This window comes from Aptenodytes patagonicus, chromosome 4, assembly GCF_965638725.1.
Source record: "Aptenodytes patagonicus chromosome 4, bAptPat1.pri.cur, whole genome shotgun sequence".
Classification (NCBI taxonomy): Eukaryota; Metazoa; Chordata; class Aves; order Sphenisciformes; family Spheniscidae; genus Aptenodytes; species Aptenodytes patagonicus.
This window is the reverse complement of record NC_134952.1, coordinates 31,765,277-31,784,152: the sequence shown is the minus strand read 5'-3', so window position 1 is coordinate 31,784,152 and position 18,876 is coordinate 31,765,277. Positions and strand designations below refer to the sequence as shown.

Genomic DNA, 18,876 nt, shown 5'->3' with positions numbered 1-18,876 from the left:
TGATTTTTAATGTTTACTTGAATTTTTTTTTTTAGTATTTCAATATTTGATTAAGGAAAACAAATACATTTAAACAATTAGTGATGCTGCAGATGGTAGTAAAGTGACCTGCTAACCTATTTCAAGGGAAAAGCAATAGCTGAGACATGTTTTTCTACTTGATTCCTTGCGCTGGACTTTCTTACCAGCTTAGGTGAACATCTGTCCTTAATTTTCTGTGTACTACCATTTTTGAGACTTCAGGAAATGAAACTTGCATCAAATTTACAGAAAGTTAAACCTGATCAAAATAAATAACAGTAAAAGCAAAGGGTAAAACTTTTAAGATGCTTGTCTGACTTGTCAGTTATTTTAGTGAGGTTTTGTGGTATTTCACTGAAACTTCAGCCTTTTGAATATACGAATTCCTTTTAAAAGCTTTATGTTTATGAAGTAGCATACAAAATAATTACTTCCTAACATCACTGCTTATCATAATGTACAATTGCTTGATGATTTATCAGTTATAAATCAGAGAGATGAGGTAAGCTTTTTAGAAAGACAGTTACTTGCCTTAAGGGAAGGAGACATTAGGATAAAAAAAATTAAGGGTGGACACACAGAGGTCGGTGTGGACAGCACTAGATAGACTGAAAGCAGAGAGAAGAAGTCAGAGAAATAAAATGTGAAAGTCCATTATACAGCAGTTTTGGAAAACAGAACAACAGTTTTGACTTGACTTTTAAAACAAAAGGAAATGAAACAAAGGTGTTGTATGAAGTATACTGAGGTATCTTCAAAGGAAAACATGTTCTCCTTTTGACATTTTAATACGTCTTTAGCAGTACGTGGACAGTTGTCAAGCTGAGGAAAAGTTCTGTGATATTTGGTGAGGAAGCAAATATAATGAATAATTACTGTTACTGTTTAACATGAATATTAATTGTATATTTATAAAATTACATACATGGATGAAGTATAGCATATTCCTCAGCCCTCTTCCATTAGTAATACTTCAGTATTTAAGAAAAATGTACTTTCTTGCTGTAAATATTTCCAATAATTGGAATAGAAGTTGCCAATAAGTGAAAGTAAATTATTTATGTTCTCTCTCATGTTTTCAAAAGGGTAAGGTAATGCAAATAATCAAGAAGATAGAAAAATAAAATTAAGTAGTGTTCAATTAAGTTTTTGCATAGGGTTGTAAGTTCTTATTAGAAATAGTGTGAAAATCCTTTGAGTTGTGTCAGAAATGTAAGGTTTTTTGCTTTCTATTTAGTAAATGTCCTACAAGGAGAACTTATAGCAGACTTGGCTTCAGGTTATTGATGATGGTCCTTGTGAGACATCACAGTAAAACAGTGCTTTAGTTTCTTGGTGTAATGGAGGTGATGAATAATGAGCTCTTCCTCCCCTCCCCTTCATTGTGATGGGACTCCACAAGAGAGAAATTCTACACTCCAACATTTATTTCCTTTTGTTTCTTTCAGAAATGATGGAAGCATTTTTGATGGGCTGGTGGAAGAAGATGACAAAGATAAAGCAAAAAGGTAAGTTTTTAAGTTATTTAAAGCTAAGAAATGTCCTATACTTGTACACTTGAACTTAGGGTGATTTCTAAACAATAAAAATGTGATTCTTTTATACATAACCATATTACTTAACAGCATTTCTTTTACTGTTATTCTTCAGATATGTTGTATATTTATAACTGTGGTTCAGTGATTTGTATTTTTGTAAAAGGGTGCTTTATTCCAAAGGCTTCGCTGCACCCCTCCATGAGAAGGAGGAAGCCACTCTTAAAAAATAGTGTCAGAAATACAGAGTAGGTGTTTTTGAGACAGTTCTCACAGCAGAAATTCTTAAGGGGCTGTTTGCATCAGGAACCTGGCAGTAGTATGCAGCTTATTAGAAGAAAGTTTCATAGTTGTTATAAAACATTTTTTGTTTTGTTTTTCAGAGTGTCTAGAAACAAGTCTGAAAAGAAACGTCGAGATCAGTTTAATGTACTTATTAAAGAGCTGGGTTCCATGCTTCCAGGTAATGCTCGGAAGATGGATAAATCCACTGTACTGCAGAAGAGCATTGACTTTTTACGGAAGCACAAAGGTAATTATTTGTAACAATAAAAAAAATATTTGTAAATTCTTAATTTTTTTTTAATGATATTCACTTAGTACATAAAACATTAACAATTTTGCAGCTCCTTTAAGGAAATTGTCAAAAAAATATAAAGAGCTCCTGAAGAAAGATATTCTTAAGATCATAATTTAGGTAGCAGAGATATAACTGTGGTTTTGCTAATATTTTGCAAAAGGCAGTACTAATTTTTTTTTGTCCCATAGTTGTCAAAGAAGTCTATTTCATAAAGAGAAGCATTTATGTTTGAAATAACCTTGAAGTTTTTTATTCTGGATGGATGGAGACCTTTAGAATATAGTTGCTTCATAAGGTGCAAGTTATCAAAAGTTTTGCTTCACAGGAAAACTGCTGATCCATTTCAGTGGAAGTACTTGCTGGAAGTACTTATTTTGATATTTAGATAAGGCTGGCTTGGTTTGAACAGTTGGTTTGTCTCTCCAAGTTCCACATAAAGCAAGATAAATCACTGAAGAAGCTAGTCCGAGGAAACTTAATGCTCCGTCTTTTCATGTCAGGTATCTATGCAACTGGCTGCTTTAACAAAGATGATAAGGCAATAGGGCATTGTGGACTCCAGCAAGTGTTACTGGGTAGGTTGTTTGATGAGAGAGGGTGGCATGCAGTGGGCATACAGACCAGGAGCATGTACATTTTCTTTTTTCCTTTTAGCTGGAAAAAAACCCCAGAAAATCTATAAATACTTTTAGCTGAACTTTCTAATTTTCAAGACACATCCACTGATGTGTAAGCCAATGAGTGTGTGTTTGTTGTTTTGTAAACCATCATGTGAAATGTCAAAATGATGAATGTCTTTGAACATCCTTGCTATGCTTTTTTTCTCTGCTTGTTTGCATCAGCTGATGGTGGGATATACCCAGATATGTTGTACTGAAGTTCATTACAGATTGTTGTTTCTGTCACGAAAAATTCTTCGACCAAGCATACACTTATTTATGGCTGTTTGATATTTATGTATATAAAAAATCCCTGTTCCTGTTCCTACACTTGTTCTTAATATGGCACCTTGTGGTTCACACTGCCAAAAACAAGATTAAAAATTCAAGAAAATGAACTCTTTTGCTAGTTAACCCATTTCCCTGAGTAATTTCTGAGCATGCATACTAACTAGAAAGCAGTAGGGACAAAAGAAGCAGCTGTAAGGTTATAAAATAAAGTAAGTAAAGCTATTAAGTGCATGAATTAGTATGTATTTATCAACAGTATGTGTGTCAATTTAAGGTACGTTAAGGTATGATAAATATTTTTCCATGCCCTAGCATGTCTCTTCCATTAGTGTTATGGTTCAAGTAGCACCAGATGTGTGCTGAATAGTGCCATTAGAAGGGTAAACATAACAATTAAAATGGAAAGGGAGGGGGGAATAATTTGTGTGAGAATTTATAGGTTTGGGGTTTTTTTTGCCAATTAAATATTGATTATGCTGTTTTAATTCTCTGAGACACGTGTGTCTCATAACAAAAAGAAAAGCAGTATGAGGGGTCCTTTTCTGTAAAAGTCAGTTCTGTAGGTTCTAAGGCCTTTGTGAAAATTGGTTCTGTTTCAAAATCACTTTATCTTGTATTGATGATTCCTATCATAAAATACAGAGTGTAGAATGAACACGTGTCAGCCAGCCAGCAGCACCAGTCATACTTTTTTCTCCAAAGTGCTTTCTGAGATTATTTTTTTAAATCATTATTATTTTTTATTTTTTTAGGATAGAGGGGAAAAAAGCAGCTCTGGAGATGGGTGCCTTTTAGAGCATGGCGCTTTTGTCCTTCACCTGGTGGGACAGAGTGCAGCTTTGTGTGACTGCACATATCGTATTAAGGTCTCTAAAGCTCTGGCTGCCAGTGCTTACTGGCATTGCTCTGTACTGGTTTACATTAAAATGTTTTGGACAAAGTGTTGGCAAAGGTCAGAAGCATATTTTGCCTCCTGAGGTGCTTGGATCTGTTACAGTAAAGCAGAGTGACCCTAGCAATAAATGAATTGTTCAGCGTTGATTAGCTGCTTTATTGTTGAAAATCCTACTGCGTTCAGCCACCAGGTTTTGATTAACTGCGTTGCTTCTGGTTCTTTCTGGACCAGTTCCACCTTGGCCGGGCTTGGTACTCTGGCGGCAGCTCCAGATGAACTATCTGAGCTGGTTATTGGCCAGTGTGGATTCTGTTCCTCATTGGGAAAAAACAGCAGGCTAAACACACTGAAACTATATTACTGAGAGCTTCTCCTTGACTAATACTGTCTATCATCTTCCTTTGAATTTGTAAACAAGACATTTTTGAAAATTATGAAATGCTGAAGAATTTCGCTGCTTATAATTACAACTAGTAGACTGATACACATAAAACCCAGAGATAAATGCTACAGATCTTTGCCTAGCTGGCAATTTCTTTTGAGGATGCTCAGTGCTGATGTAGAATTGCTTCAGATCCAGGATTTGAGACTGGAGTTTAATGTGCAAGTTTGGTTATGGTCCTCTGTCTGGTATCTAGCTCAGGAACGTGACCTCAGTGCCATTTATCTTTGAATGCAAACTTTTGCCAGAATTTTTAGGCACTTCTCTGAAGTTACCAAGTGAAACAAGTTCTTTCCATGTTACTTTGGCTCTGTTTTCCAATATCATACTTGTTCTAATTGTGGGAAATGTAAAAGAACACCTGTACTTGTGGTAAGATAATTCAGAATGGTTTGTTAAAGGCATGAACTTCAGCTTTTATTTAGTATAAATCCTTTCTACTGCAGAAGCCAGACTGACCTTTTTTTTTTTTTTTAGTTCTGAAGTAGGATGGTTATATGGGTCAGAATGAGCCAATGAATCAGATTTTTCCAATTCTAAAGTGGAGATGATCTATGTCCTGTGGACTGAATGCATTAAGTTCGTTGAATTTTGCCTCTACTTTGATGGCAGAGCTTTTCATTTCCGTGTCCTTTGACTTGCCCCTCAGTGTTCAATGTATTTGTTCTGACTGAAAAGTTAGATTTGGGGTTATACTTAGGTTACCCTTATTCTCCAGCCCACTCTTACTGCTTTGTGATACCATTTCAAAAGAGATAGCAAAAGCCTGATCAATTTATGTCTTTTGTGAGATCTGATCGTTGGAAATTCTGGTCCATCTTATTCGTTGATATTTTTTTCCCCTCTCCTTGCAGCTCTCCACTTCTTGCCAGTTACTTGCATGATGTTGCTGCTGTTTACTGTTCTTTTAGTTAAGTCTAAGGCTCTTTTGTAAAGTTTCCCCCCTTCAGTCTGGGAACCAAAATTCTGAACTGTTCCAGCCCTTTGCATATTTAACTCAATTCCAGGTCTCTGTGCTCTCTGAGCCATCTGAACTAACAAACTAGCTTACAGCCTTTGTACAGACTTGTCCTTTAGAAAACAAAAGCATTAAAGACATGGTTTCGTTCTTTTGATTCTTCTAAATACTTGATTCACGATTACTTGTTCAAGGTTGTTCTTACAACCAGTACTTCTGTAATGCCCTTGTTGCTCATCAAAACTGAAGTACTACGCATTCTTGCTTCTTGTTTCAGTTATCAGCTGATAAGGAAGCATCAGCTTTCAGAACCTGGGGTCTGGTTTTGCTCAGCAGCCGTTGTTTCTCCAACCTATGTATGGGAAGTTAATCGATATATTTCTTTTAAGTCCTACAGAATCTCCGTTCAAAATTCATCTCTGTGTACGAATCAGACAGTAATTCTGCAGTGGAGCCTGTCATACAGCTCTTAACAGTCTCTGTTGAAAACCTACTCTTTTTTTAACGTAACCTTATTTCTTTGCAGAAAAGAGTGGGAAGAAGAGAAAGGACTGACAATTTTTAGGGCAAAGGTTAGAATGACGAGGGTTGGCTGAGATACTTGAGGATTAGCCATTTTTTATGACCTAAACTGATCAGGAATTTTGGCTTTCTAAATCTTTGAAAACAACGCTCTCAATAAAACATTTTATTATGGTCTCAGAGGAAAGAGTATTTTTCCATTGTCAAAATCGATTACTTACTGTCATTAACTTCAGCATTACCTTGAAGTCTGGCAGGGCTGTAGCACAAACTGGTAGAAGGAAAGAGAAGACAAATCTAATTATGACATAGGGGAGAAGACATTTGTTTTCTGTTTAAGGAACAACATCTGTAGGTAATGAATGAACAACAGAGGAGACTGGAGAACCTTCTGCTATTTCCTACTGTGTATATGTAGCTTAGTGGGAAAATAATGGCTTTTGGAAGTGTGAATCCTTATATTGTATATATGTTTGATTGTAGAAATTACTGCACAATCAGATGCCAGTGAGATTCGACAGGACTGGAAACCGACATTCCTTAGTAATGAAGAGTTCACACAGTTAATGTTAGAGGTATGTTATTTCTGGTTTTCTGGGAGTAGAATATTTCCTCACAGGGAGTCATTCCATGATGAAATTTTTCAGTTTGATGACATAACTCTTTATTTCCGTATTTTAAGTGTAACTGTACGTTTTCATGAAGATAAAGTTCCTATGTATGCAGTGTAATGCAAAACAGTTTTTCTTTTAACTGCATTTTCAATTACATAAAACATAACAGCAAAGCCACAACTGAACATATTTACTGTCAAAGGAAAGTGGATATTTTAAATTATCAACATAAGGAAGGTACTTGTTAAATGAAGAATTGTTATGCATAAATTAAAATCTTAATTATAAAAAAGGCTCAACACATCCATGTAACTTGTGAGCAATAAAGTGTTTAATTTCTTTGCTTGTTACACTTTCCAAAAATGGTGTGTGAGCATTATTTTGCTAAAGAAGATTACATGAATAGTTGGATTACTACTAGAAATAAAGTTTAAGTATAAGCTATCATTTCCTTGGAAATGAGAATAAGTCATTTGTATCTTGTTAGTAAAACAATTTCTAGTAATAGTTAAGTGAAAAATATTAAAGTAAATGAACAAGCACTTTTAATTTTCATTCCATAGTTAAACCTTTTCTTTGAGGCACAGATTTAAAAAAGTAAAAAGTTCTGATTTTCTGTACTTAAAAAATTTTCAAAAAATCCTCTGTGGTGAATTTGCATATTTCTTCCAACAAGTTAGTGAAGTAGTTGCTTCTGTTTTTCAAGGGGTTTTGTAGCTGTTTTTGGTGTTTCTCAAGTACTCTTACAAAATACATGTCTGCAACTAGTGACTGTAAAGCTAGAACAATATGATATAAAAATTTTTTTCAAAGATGCGAGCTTTAAAATTTCCAATTTAGAAATACAGTTCTGTCATGCTTTTATGTTTGGTAGCGTTCAACTAAAAGATAGTTGTGTTATGTTCAGTGGAAATAAGTTTGAGTTAAGTAGAAGATAAGACAGTCAGAACTATCTCAGTTTTCAAGTCTCAATAAAATCTTGCTACAAGTTTCTTTTCTTGAGATTGGGAATATTGAGATTTTAAATACCGAAATTCATTGATTTCACCACCTCTTTTACTTGTTCTTCTCTTAGTTTTTCCACGTTTTCTTACTTCTGTCTTTAGCTCATTTTTCTGAGTTTTCTGATGTTTAAAATGATGATGGAATTAAAAATAACAGGCAGGTAGAGTGGGAGATGGGGGAAACAGTGGCTAGCTGTATATGGACTTGCTTCTGAAACCACAGATTAAGAACAGAACAGTATGGGAATTGTAATGCTCGTAGTGTAAAAGCAAGACTAAGAAGTTTCAGTATTGAAAGGCATTCTCTTTTTTATAATATACTAAACTAAAATTGGTCTAAATTATTTTCCACGTTGAATATAGCTTAACATTTTTAATATGCTCTGTTTCTTTTTATTTAACTGCCCATTATGTTTAATTTCAGGCTCTTGATGGTTTTTTTTTAGCAATTATGACAGATGGAAATATAATATATGTGTCTGAAAGTATAACTCCCTTACTTGAACATTTGCCAGTAAGTACAAATTGCTTTCAGTAACATACCAGTTTGTCTATGGATGGTGTTCTGCTATGAGTACTAATTAATTGTTAGCCTTTTTGGCATTAAAGAACAGATGTATACTTTGTTCTAATGCTTCTGCTTTTTCTTCAGCACAACTCCTTCCTACTGGTCTGTCTCCTATATTAAACATTTCCTTTGGAAACACAGAATGCAGTCGGCACTCTGTTAGGCAGGATTATGAAGTGCCAGGCTAGCATCAGTTTCTCTTCACCATAACTGAAATAACACAGTTGATTGCAGGAGACCCTTTAGAGTTCACACCTATCACAGCCTCTACATGATCAGAAGAGTATTGCTAAAGGGCTGTATCCTTGGAATTCTTTTAAACTACTTTTTTACTCCTTTCTTGCCAAAGAACTCTTACAAGAAATACATTGCTGCTGGTTCTGCTTTTTAAGATAGGTATATACTTTGGGTTTTATCACATTCACTCATCTTTTGTCTTGGTGGCATTGCTCACTGGTAAATTTAACATTCTAGTTTTTAAAGTTACCTTTGAATAATGTTATTCTGAAATGAGGCAAATTAGTACTCAAAAATGCAAACAATTGATGAGTGAAACAGTGAGTTCTTTTCTAGAAGAGAAGGACAAGTTACTGTTAAAGGCGAGTTGTCTTACTGTGATAAGAGTATTTTGTAAAACTTGGAGTGGCATATGTAAAAAATGATTCTGCAAAACCCAAATTCCCCTAAGGTATGCATGATATCAGCCTGAGAATTTTGAAAAATGTACAGGTACTGGTGATTTTTTTTTTTTTTTAAAGTAGAATTTACCAAGTTCTCAGAGGCACATTTGTTCTTTGCTTTTAGGTGTGATTTATATATTCTAAACATACATTCTATGATCTCTCTTTTCTGAATACTTAATCAAACACATTTAAGCATATAATCAGTTGTTCAGTTGTTCAATTTTATGGCATTCATCTCTATTGTTACCAGTTTTGTGTACATTGTTGCAGAACTGATTATAAAATGTATTCATAAAATCAATTGCAATTGGATATAATTATTGGTAACATAATAACCTATATGATGTAGGGAGGGGCTATCTTTGTTCCAAGATATCATTTCAATGTATTGGATGCCACCGACAGGTTACAGTGCCCTAGAGCAACACCCTGTAATTTCTAATTAAAATGCTCCTTTACTTGGAATTGTTGCATCCCAGGGAGGTTAATGCAAGCTCCATTGTAGTTTAATGTGTATGTGTATCTGCTGCGTTCATGGTGTTTTTCATTAAATGGTTCGCGGTGTCAAAATTAAGACAGATCAAAGTGACATTTATTTCTTGCAAAATATTCATGTGTATTCCAGCAGGTGGCTTTGTTGAGTCAGTAATGTTCTTCTGAACTGTGGAATTGTTTTGCATTAAAATAGTAGGCTTTGTGACATTATACGTCTTGCATTAGTTTAATGCTTATTAAATCTTTTTCTTTCAGTCTGATCTTGTGGATCAGAGTGTATTTAATTTTATCCCAGAGGGGGAACATTCAGAAATTTATAAAATATTGTCTTCTCGTCTGCTGGAAAGTGATTCATTGACACCAGAATACTTAAAATGTAAGTAGTTACTGCACGTTAACCCCGGTAGGCAGCTCAGCCCCACACAGCTGCTCGCTCACTCCCCCCCGGTGGGAAGGGGGAAAGAATCAGAAGGGTAAAAGTGAGAAAACTCGTGGGTTGAGATAAAGACAGTTTAATAGGGAAAGCAAAAGCCGCACACGCAAGCAAAGCAAAACAAGGAATTCATTCACTACTTCCCATGGGCAGGCAGGTGTTCAGCCATCTCCAGGAAAGCAGGGCTCCATCATGCGTAACGGTTACTTGGGAAGACAAATGCCACCACTCCGAACGTGTGTCCCCCCCCTTCTTCCCCCAGCTTTATATGCTGAGCATGACGTCATATGGTATGGAATATCCCTGTGGTCAGTTGGGGTCAGCTGTCCGGGCTGTGTCCCCTCCCAGCTTCTTGTGCACCCCCAGCCTGCTCGCTGGTGGGGTGGGGTGAGAAGCAGAAAAGGCCTTGACTCTGTGTCAGCACTGCTTAGCAGTAACAAAAACATCCCTGTGTTATCAATGCTGTTTTAGTCACAAATCCAAAACACAGCACCGTATGAGCTGCTATGAAGAAAATTAACTCTATCCCAGACAAAACCAGTATGGTAGTTGTTAAAAATAATCTGCTTTGTATCACATGTGATCAGTTCTTTTTTTCCAGTGTTATTTAAGCAGAAACATATGGGTGAGCCCTGAAGAACAGAAGCACTTTTTTTGTGGGTTCCCTCCCCCCGAAGAGTAAAATTTTCAGCATTGCATTGCATTTCAGTCTATGACTTTCCCATGTATTAGAAATGTTCATCTTGTTTATATAGCTTCTATTTAGACAGTTGTAGCCCTTGGCGAGAATAAAAACATAGCAGCCTAATGGGTTTTGCAAGTGCATGCTTTAGTAAACTTAAGTTTAGGGCAGCTGCTTCTTTAAAATAGCTCTAGTTTTCAGGGGTTTTCTATGTCATTAGCATTCAGGCCCTTCATGCACAAATTCTAAAGGAGTTCTCCTTTTCTTTAGGTTAGTTAATATTGCTCTGGTTAAAAGCAGAGGCTGTAGCCATTTGTAATCACAGCACTTACAGTATCTCAATAAGTATGCAGCTTAATTATTCCTGCTTTCCATTTCATGTTGCCTGTGCGCTTCATCAAGCATGTAGCCTATTAATTTGTTTATTCTTTTCTCAGCAAAAAATCAACTAGAATTCTGTTGCCATATGCTGCGAGGAACAATAGATCCAAAAGAGCAACCTACATACGAATATGTAAAATTTATAGGAAATTTCAAGTGTCTGAATAACGGTAAGTAATTTCAGCGATGTTAGAGCGGAATACTTAGGCAGCTTCACAGCTAAACAGGCTTGGGACCATCGTGGAGAACTTAATGATGAACTAAAATCAGTCTTTCAAAAGAAGAGCTTGAAGCAGAGTTATATCACTTCTATATTGTTTCAATGAAAAAGAAGAAAAACTGCCTATCAGGTATTACAGGTCTGTGCGTTTGAATGCAAAATGTAGTAATTATGCTTAATGCTTTCAATTAAAGAAAACTAGTATCGTGTAAAACATTTTTAAAAAGAATTTAAGAGAAATTTAAGTAAATGCTTCAAAATAAAGAGCCTGAATTTAGTTAAGCATAATCCATACTTAAGCAGGTGACTAGGTAACTTGAAGATCGGTGGTACTGAGTACCTGCAGTTCTCATTATGCAGTGAGCTGGGAAGTAAAATGTAGGTTTCCTCCCATTTCAATTCTGTGCTTTTACTGACAGGAGTTACCACTCAGATGAGTGGATGGGCCAGTACAGTTTTCCGCACTGAGTTCCTTCTCCCTTCCATTGAAGTTATTTTTATTAGTTATGTACTAATATTATTCTTCCCTACTACATCTCTAATCTGTTTGGCCTGCCTGTGCTGACTATTTAATTGAGAGGCATGTTTATTTGGTCAGCCAGACAAATGGGCTGTGGAGCATGGTCGGTAATAAATCTTTGTAAAGATCACCCCCAAAAATATTATCAAAACCAATATCTTGTAAATAAACCTATGTTTTTTTTACGTGATACCAGTATTTTTCTTACAAAATGGGGAGAGATTGAGTGTTAGTGCCAAATGCAGGTATGTAATATTACAGGAAAGACAAGAAACAGGCCTGAAAACGCCAATTATGGTGCTAGTCTTGGAAAGAGGAGGAGTTGGGAAACTGCAGACCTATCGGTTGCAATTCAATATTGGGAAATATTCCAGAACAAATAAACTATATGTGAGCTTCAGGAAGCTAGGAAGGAATGGAATAGCAACCATTCAGGTAGGAACAGCATCAAATCAATTCAGTTTCCTCTACCAAAGAGTAACACACTGTGTGGATAAGAGGACAAAGCGCAAATAAATGATGGACTTTTTTAATATGCTTTTGGCAGTTATCATATTCTGTTCTCACAAACATGTAAGGGAAGCACATGTTAATTGAAATTGCTGGAGAGTAGCTGCAGAAACTGTTTGGAAAGGTTACCAATGTTCACTGTCAAAATGGAGTTTTAACGGACTTCTGGATTTGATGAGTATTTTCATTAATGTTATGAATAATGGAACGTAGTTTGCAGTCATGAAATGATGCAAGAACACTAAAAACAAGATAAGAATTCAGCCCCAAATTTAGAGAATAAATTATTTTGGGGAAAAAACCCCAGACAAATTGATAAGAACAAATGCAAGTTACTACATTTAGGAATAACAAACTATATGAACAGGAGAAAAGGTTACAGTCAGCTAGATAGCAGTCCTTTAGAAAAAGGAGTTACTGTGGAATGTAAACTGAACGTGACCAATCACCAAATTGTGAAAATGCAAAAGCCTTTCTAAAATATAGTCTAAACCACATGAAATAATCCCACTGCACTTCTTAGCACCTATATGTCCTCATCCAGTTTTTGGCACTATTTGTCGGGAGTAAGTAAAGCAGCTGGAGAGAGTTCAGAGTAGAGCAATGAAAGCAATCAGAAATTTAAAAATCTAACTTACAAGGCAAGATAAACTCTGAAGAACAAAAGAGAAGGGATAAGATAAAGAGGAAGGAAATTACCTGTTTTCTTTCTGCTGGAAAGAGCAAGGAGCTGTAAGCTTAAATTGCATGAAGAAACTTCAGTAGAAGTTCTAATCTAGAGTTGAACTAAAACCTGTTAGGCTTGGATGAGCCTGACAGCGTTTTGGAGTCACCATCATTAGACCTTAGTAAAGATAAACTAAATTGATATCTGCTGGAAATGAAAGATAAGGTTAATCTGTTTTGAGGTCTAGTCCATCCTTTGAGGCCTTATGATTCCATCCATCTCTGTGATTCAGTAAGTGGAATTTGTTTGTTCTCAGCTCGGTGTCCTGATTCTTTCACGTACATAATTGTTGTGCCTTTGACTGTTCTGTTACTCAGTTTTGTCTTCAGCTCGCGTCGTTTGAATGTGATGGAAGCCTAGAAAAGAAATACTTACCTCAGAGTTCAAAAGAAAAAGTTAGCAAAAGCTGATACAAAAGAGAAACTTTAAAGATATTTTTGAAGAAGATGTTTTCCAGTCATCTTTAGTAGTTACCAAGAAGGATTAGAATTGTTATTAGTTTCTTAAAACTGCTTTGTCACAGATAATACCATGTTAACTGTAATCTTAGTTCTTTGAGAAAGGTGATGGTTGTGTTCCCATTACTACTGTACAACTACTATTCCTGTGCATATATGTGTATATATTATATGTAGCAGTTTTCTTAATGCACGTTAAGTTATAAGCAAACCACATTAGATAAATATTGGGCATTTGTCTTGTGATATTACTGCCATTTTCCTCCATGCTTATTTTGTAATCTGTGTTGACCTCATCTATCTTCCCTCAGTTCCCAACTCTGCGCACAATGGTTTTGAAGGAACTATTCAGCGATCGCACCGGCCTTCATATGAAGACAAAGTTTGCTTTGTAGCTACAGTTAGATTAGCTACACCTCAATTTATCAAGGTATGTACAAATGAAATCACTTTTATATCATTTTTAAATGTACTCTGAACAGGAAAACTTCAGAGAGAGTGCACGCAGCATTTCAAATACTATTAATGAAAACCATAAGGCATTTTATTATATGAAACTAGAAGTGTCTGTGTTTCTTACTTCACATACAAATAGGTTAAATATTATGCAAAGTATCAAATGAAGTTGCTATGGTGAGTGCCATTTCTAAATAATCATATAAAATAGTAACATGCCAGAAATAAATTTAGAAGTCCATAGGAATATAATGTACCAAGTTTAACTTAAACACAATGAAAGATAACACTGAGGTTCCACTTTCACTGGAAAAATTAGTAATTTTAGTTGACATTTGGATGTGAATTTTATGCTGCTGCTGATCTTGCTGTAGTTCAACACAGAAGCAAATCTTTTAGGGCTTAATGAAAGCTTGAATTATTTGTCAGCAACTGAGAGTCAGGTTTGAGGTAATAAAGATCTTCTGTTTTGTTTCAGTACTGTTTGTTATTCAATAACTCAGTTGTTTCAAGAGAATGTTTTGCTTAACTGTTAATGCACAGTGAAGATATCTTTACAAGTTTAGAATTGGATGTGTGTGAAATTTATAGACTTTGCTAAGTATAAGCCTGTTCCTCACCAAAATGAATCAAAATAAATACTCAGGATACAGTATTGGATAGGCTGTGATTGTGATTCAGATGATATGTTTTCTACAAATATATTAGTCAAGGTACAGAATAGTCTACTATCGAACATTTTTTTTACAATTCAGTTGTAAAGAAATGCCATGAAATGTATATGGCACCTGGTTAAGCTGCTGTCTGTCATGCAGAACTCTGAACATTTAAATATTCTGCATATAAGTTGAATGCACTAGTGTCTTAAACTGAAGATTGTTGGTGGTATCCTCTGAAGACATGGTCTACATACTTTGCACTTTGAAAGTGTAGTAGGGAGCCTGTGGAGCAATCATATAAACTTCTTCAGTTCTGTCAGGCTGAATAGGAATTGGATCGCTCCAGACTGCATGCCAGAGAGAGTTTGTTGTTTATTTTTCCTGAAGCCATGGAAATCTTTCATCTGACATTTTTCTTCCCACGCGGGTCTAAATAATGTTCTTCCTGTTGTGCCTACAGTTAGTAGAGATGTTAAATGTGTGATTTTTGCTTCATGAAATACTTGGAGAAAAAAGACCAACCCGGCAGTATTTGCAAATATTTTTATCTTTTAAAGTCTGACAGTTTAGAGTGTACTATAGTAAAACTTTTGTGTTTCCTACTTCTGGAACAGGACATTTGGAAGTTGAGGAACATCCATTTATGATCTTTCAGGTCTCAGTCTCCTGAGGGCGAAAGCCTTACAGATTATACTCTGGCCAAACTTTCATTCCGCTTTACTTGAACTTCTGAGCCCCTAGTGCCTAAGGAAGCTTTCATGTTACAGAGGTTTTAAGATCCTCTCAAGGGCTTTGACTAGTGCTGTTCATCTAAGAAATATTCTTGTGAAGAAGACTAACATTAGAGTGAAAACTTTCAATCTGACAATACTTGTTTATACTCTTTTGATACCTTCTGTTATTATTGAGGCTAGCATTGACTAGACTCTAGCAAATAAGTGTTATGTCAGGATCTTTACCATCCCAGTAACTTTTACTAACAGATGCGTGATGCAGCCAGTAGTAAGATGTGTATTTTAGTACTGGATAGCCTTATTTAAGGTAGAACCTGCCTGCTCATCTACTACTTTTTCTCTTTATTTCAGATGGTATACGGTTCTGGGGTTTTTTTTACCTAGAATGTAATTTCTCCAGGATATACAGTGCTTTTGCAGAAAGCCGTAGTATTCATGAGAATAATCTCTGAAGGTTCACATTTTTATTTTCTGCATATGACCCCACCACTTTTCTAACAAAATGTGCCACAAATTTTGCTCCCCAGTGAAGGAATTTGGTTCTACACATTCTTTAGAACATTTGTCTTGCATTTTGGCTGGTAAATGATTGAATCCTATCAAGAAAGCAGGATTAATCCAGCCAAAAGGATTCTACCAGAATACTTTTTGTTACAAATGAAAGTCCTTTCTTTTCTAGATGCCTTGTTGACAACTTCAACAAGATGCCTTGTTGAACGAGATAGCTTCTGCCCAGGGGTATTTTACAGTGGAATATCTGTAAATCATTAATATAAATGCATTGAGTAATCGGATACTAACCTGCTGCCAGCTCCTCTCTAACAATGGTGTTTTTACTGTGATTTTACTGCCTGCATTTAAGTTACTTTTACTTTTGTTTTGACTTGTGCCAAAATAATTAGATTAAAAGAAACAACAAATCAAAAGTATATCTCGAGGATATACGCTTGCTCTGTCATTTCTTTTACTTTGCTATGAGTGGTGCTTTATTAAACGCTGTAATCTTAGGAAAGTAGATGAGCTTTGGGTTTTAGGGGTAGTTTCAGTTTCGAAGGTTAAGTCTTGCTAACTGGAAGTCACACCAAGAGCCACAAATTTGTGCCCAGAGTGATTTTGTTCATTACCTCCATCATACTCACCTTCTGGTCATTGTCTTTAGATTTTACACCGATGAAGGTGAGGAAAAAACATTGCCTAGATATGTTAACTTTTTCTTCCATAGAAAGAAAACTTAGAAATATCTATTTAAAGAACTGCAAAATATCCACTTAAACTCTTTGTATTACAACCTGAAAGAATGAAAAGGAAGGTGGTCCCTTTGTAGGAACAACAGTTAGTCTTCTACTGTATTTTTCCGCAGGACTATTTTAGTTATAGATACTTGCAGAGCAGCAGTGTGCTTGTCTGTCCTCATCTGTCGTGAATATTATGTCAGTGCAGCAGGGGCTTCCATACTGCAGTCTTTAGGAAACTGTTGTATCTGATCATCATCTGTGTTCCTGGCAATGGGAATACCATTGCAAGCTCCTACAAGTGTGACAAACGTGTGCAGGTGTCCAAAAAAAGAAAGATTTACTGATCTTTAATTTTATTGTAATTCTTTGAGGGGTGTTTTTGTATGTATGCATGTATTCCATCATCCATCTTTCTTCTTGTAAGGCAGTACTAGAGGAGTTTGCAAAAGAACCGACTGGCTTGGGGTACTTAGCTCCGTTACTATCTCAGCATGAGGCACAGTACTTGGTGGGCCGTCTTTACCTCTCTGGAAAGGGACAATAGAAATTGACTGACATGCACTGATTGCACATATGTCTGAGCGGAATACATTTAAAACGACGTATAGAATACTTCGAGGATTTGTTGTAATAGTGGAAATACAATCATTCTCTTACTGTTCATGAGTTCTAAACATAAGAATAGTGTGGTGTTTGTAGTACATGTCTGTGCCCTCAAGGCAAAGTGATTTAGAGTACTCTTTATTCACTAACAGGAAGAATCCTGTTCCTAAAGTCAAAATAATGTGACCATCTTGCTAATGTTGGGTTTTACCCATTATAAGCATATACTGTAATCAGAGTGTCTGGTGGGAGTGTTTCATCTCTTCTTTTGCTTGTTACAAGTTAAAAGCATAACTGCAGGAACTATTGATTTCTGCTGGTACTACTGTGGTTGTAGATACTGAGCTGGAGTTTAATCTCACGCCGGGGTGGTTCCATTTAAATCAACTGAGTGTCAGCCTGGCACAGCTGAGATTAGATTCTACCTCAGTACTATGCATCTAAACAAGCAAAAACAATGAAGCTGTCTAAAAATAACTTTATAACTATTGTGGAGTTACCTACTAACTTTAGGCAAGTCTGAATTTCGAAAGACCTTATGAATTAGAATAGAGCAGTTTTGAGAGAGATTTTTATTTTTTTACTTTTTAGGAAATGTGCACTGTTGAAGAACCCAATGAAGAGTTCACATCTAGACATAGCTTAGAATGGAAGTTCCTATTCTTGGATCACAGGTGCAATTCCTTCTATGTATAGCAGCAATAGTAGCTGAATCACAGTGGTGGCTATAATATTTAGAGTTCACTAATCAGCATTAACTACTCATGGCTTGTGTTGAGTTTAATTTTTAATTTTTTTCAGAGCACATACTGTAAACAAGAAAAGTTATATAATGAAATAATTTTTGGTTGGGTTTTTTTGTGTGAAAATAAAATTACATTAATTTTTGTATTAATTAGGGCACCTCCGATAATAGGTTATCTTCCATTTGAAGTTTTGGGAACATCAGGCTATGATTATTATCATGTGGATGATCTAGATAATCTGGCAAAATGTCACGAGCATTGTGAGTATGACTAAGTTGCTACAATGAACGGGTTTGCTTTATAGGTGTCCATTTAAAGTTTGTTAAATTGTACAAATGTTGTAGTGAAATTTTGTGTGAAGTGCCTTTACTCCCATTCATTTGACATTATTGCACTGCTGATCTTCATCTTTTTTCTTTTGATACAGAACTACAAAACAGATTTAACTTTATCTTATAATTTAGAGTTTTCATTGTGGTGAATTGGAGTGCAAAGCACTATGACTAATACTTCTCCAGTTCTTCCAATAGCATTTAAAAGGCTCTGTGATGTTTAATGAATGCAAAAATTGTTTAAACATTTAATAAAATAAGCTTTCTGTTTAGCTATGGTTTTCTTTATAAAGCTGTATTTAAATTTTTTGCACATAAATTTTTCACAATATGTAAAAAAAAAAAAAAAAAAAAACAACAGAAAAATGGAAGTTTGAATTCTCCAGTTCTCTGAAAAATGCAGTGTAAACTTTTTTTGGAAGAAAGCTATAGTTTTAAACTTGTTCTTACTCATTGTCATAATACTGGATTTGGACATGGTTTTGGGCCATATGGAGCTAGGAAATAATGTTTATTATGTAATTGCAATATTTACAGACTGGAAAGACAGTAAACTTTATTCTTCACTTTTATAGTAATGCAATATGGGAAAGGGAAGTCATGTTACTACAGATTCCTTACAAAGGGACAACAATGGATTTGGCTGCAAACACATTACTATATCACGTATCACCAGTGGAATTCCAGGCCGGAGTTTATTGTCTGTACGCACACTGTTGTAAGGTAAGTTATCTTTTAAAAATCTGTATTAGAGAAATTCTAATGGCATGGGAGCTGTATTGCTGGTTTTTTTGGAGGTAGAGAAATCATAGCAGTTTAAAGAATCATGGGAAAACTTCCTGGGATACTTTGTAAGTAAGGTACCTCTGAGGAGTTTGTTTTTTGAATCACAGAATCATTTAGGTTGGAAAAC

The 18,876-nt window shown here is 35.5% G+C and overlaps 1 protein-coding gene across 5 annotated transcripts in view; it reads left to right on the top strand.

Moving 5' to 3' along the window:
• Window positions 1-18,876, top strand: part of CLOCK (clock circadian regulator) — a 68,660-nt gene that overhangs the window by 32,221 nt on the left and 17,563 nt on the right. For all 5 annotated transcript variants that reach the window (XM_076336272.1, XM_076336273.1, XM_076336275.1 and 2 more), the window contains 10 exons: window positions 1,470-1,529; window positions 1,940-2,088; window positions 6,387-6,478; window positions 7,946-8,035; window positions 9,523-9,643; window positions 10,820-10,933; window positions 13,510-13,628; window positions 17,477-17,559; window positions 17,785-17,891; window positions 18,539-18,686. In XM_076336272.1, coding sequence (XP_076192387.1) covers window positions 1,470-1,529; window positions 1,940-2,088; window positions 6,387-6,478; window positions 7,946-8,035; window positions 9,523-9,643; window positions 10,820-10,933; window positions 13,510-13,628; window positions 17,477-17,559; window positions 17,785-17,891; window positions 18,539-18,686 — 1,083 coding nt within the window. The remainder of the gene's footprint in view (window positions 1-1,469; window positions 1,530-1,939; window positions 2,089-6,386; window positions 6,479-7,945; window positions 8,036-9,522; window positions 9,644-10,819; window positions 10,934-13,509; window positions 13,629-17,476; window positions 17,560-17,784; window positions 17,892-18,538; window positions 18,687-18,876) is intronic.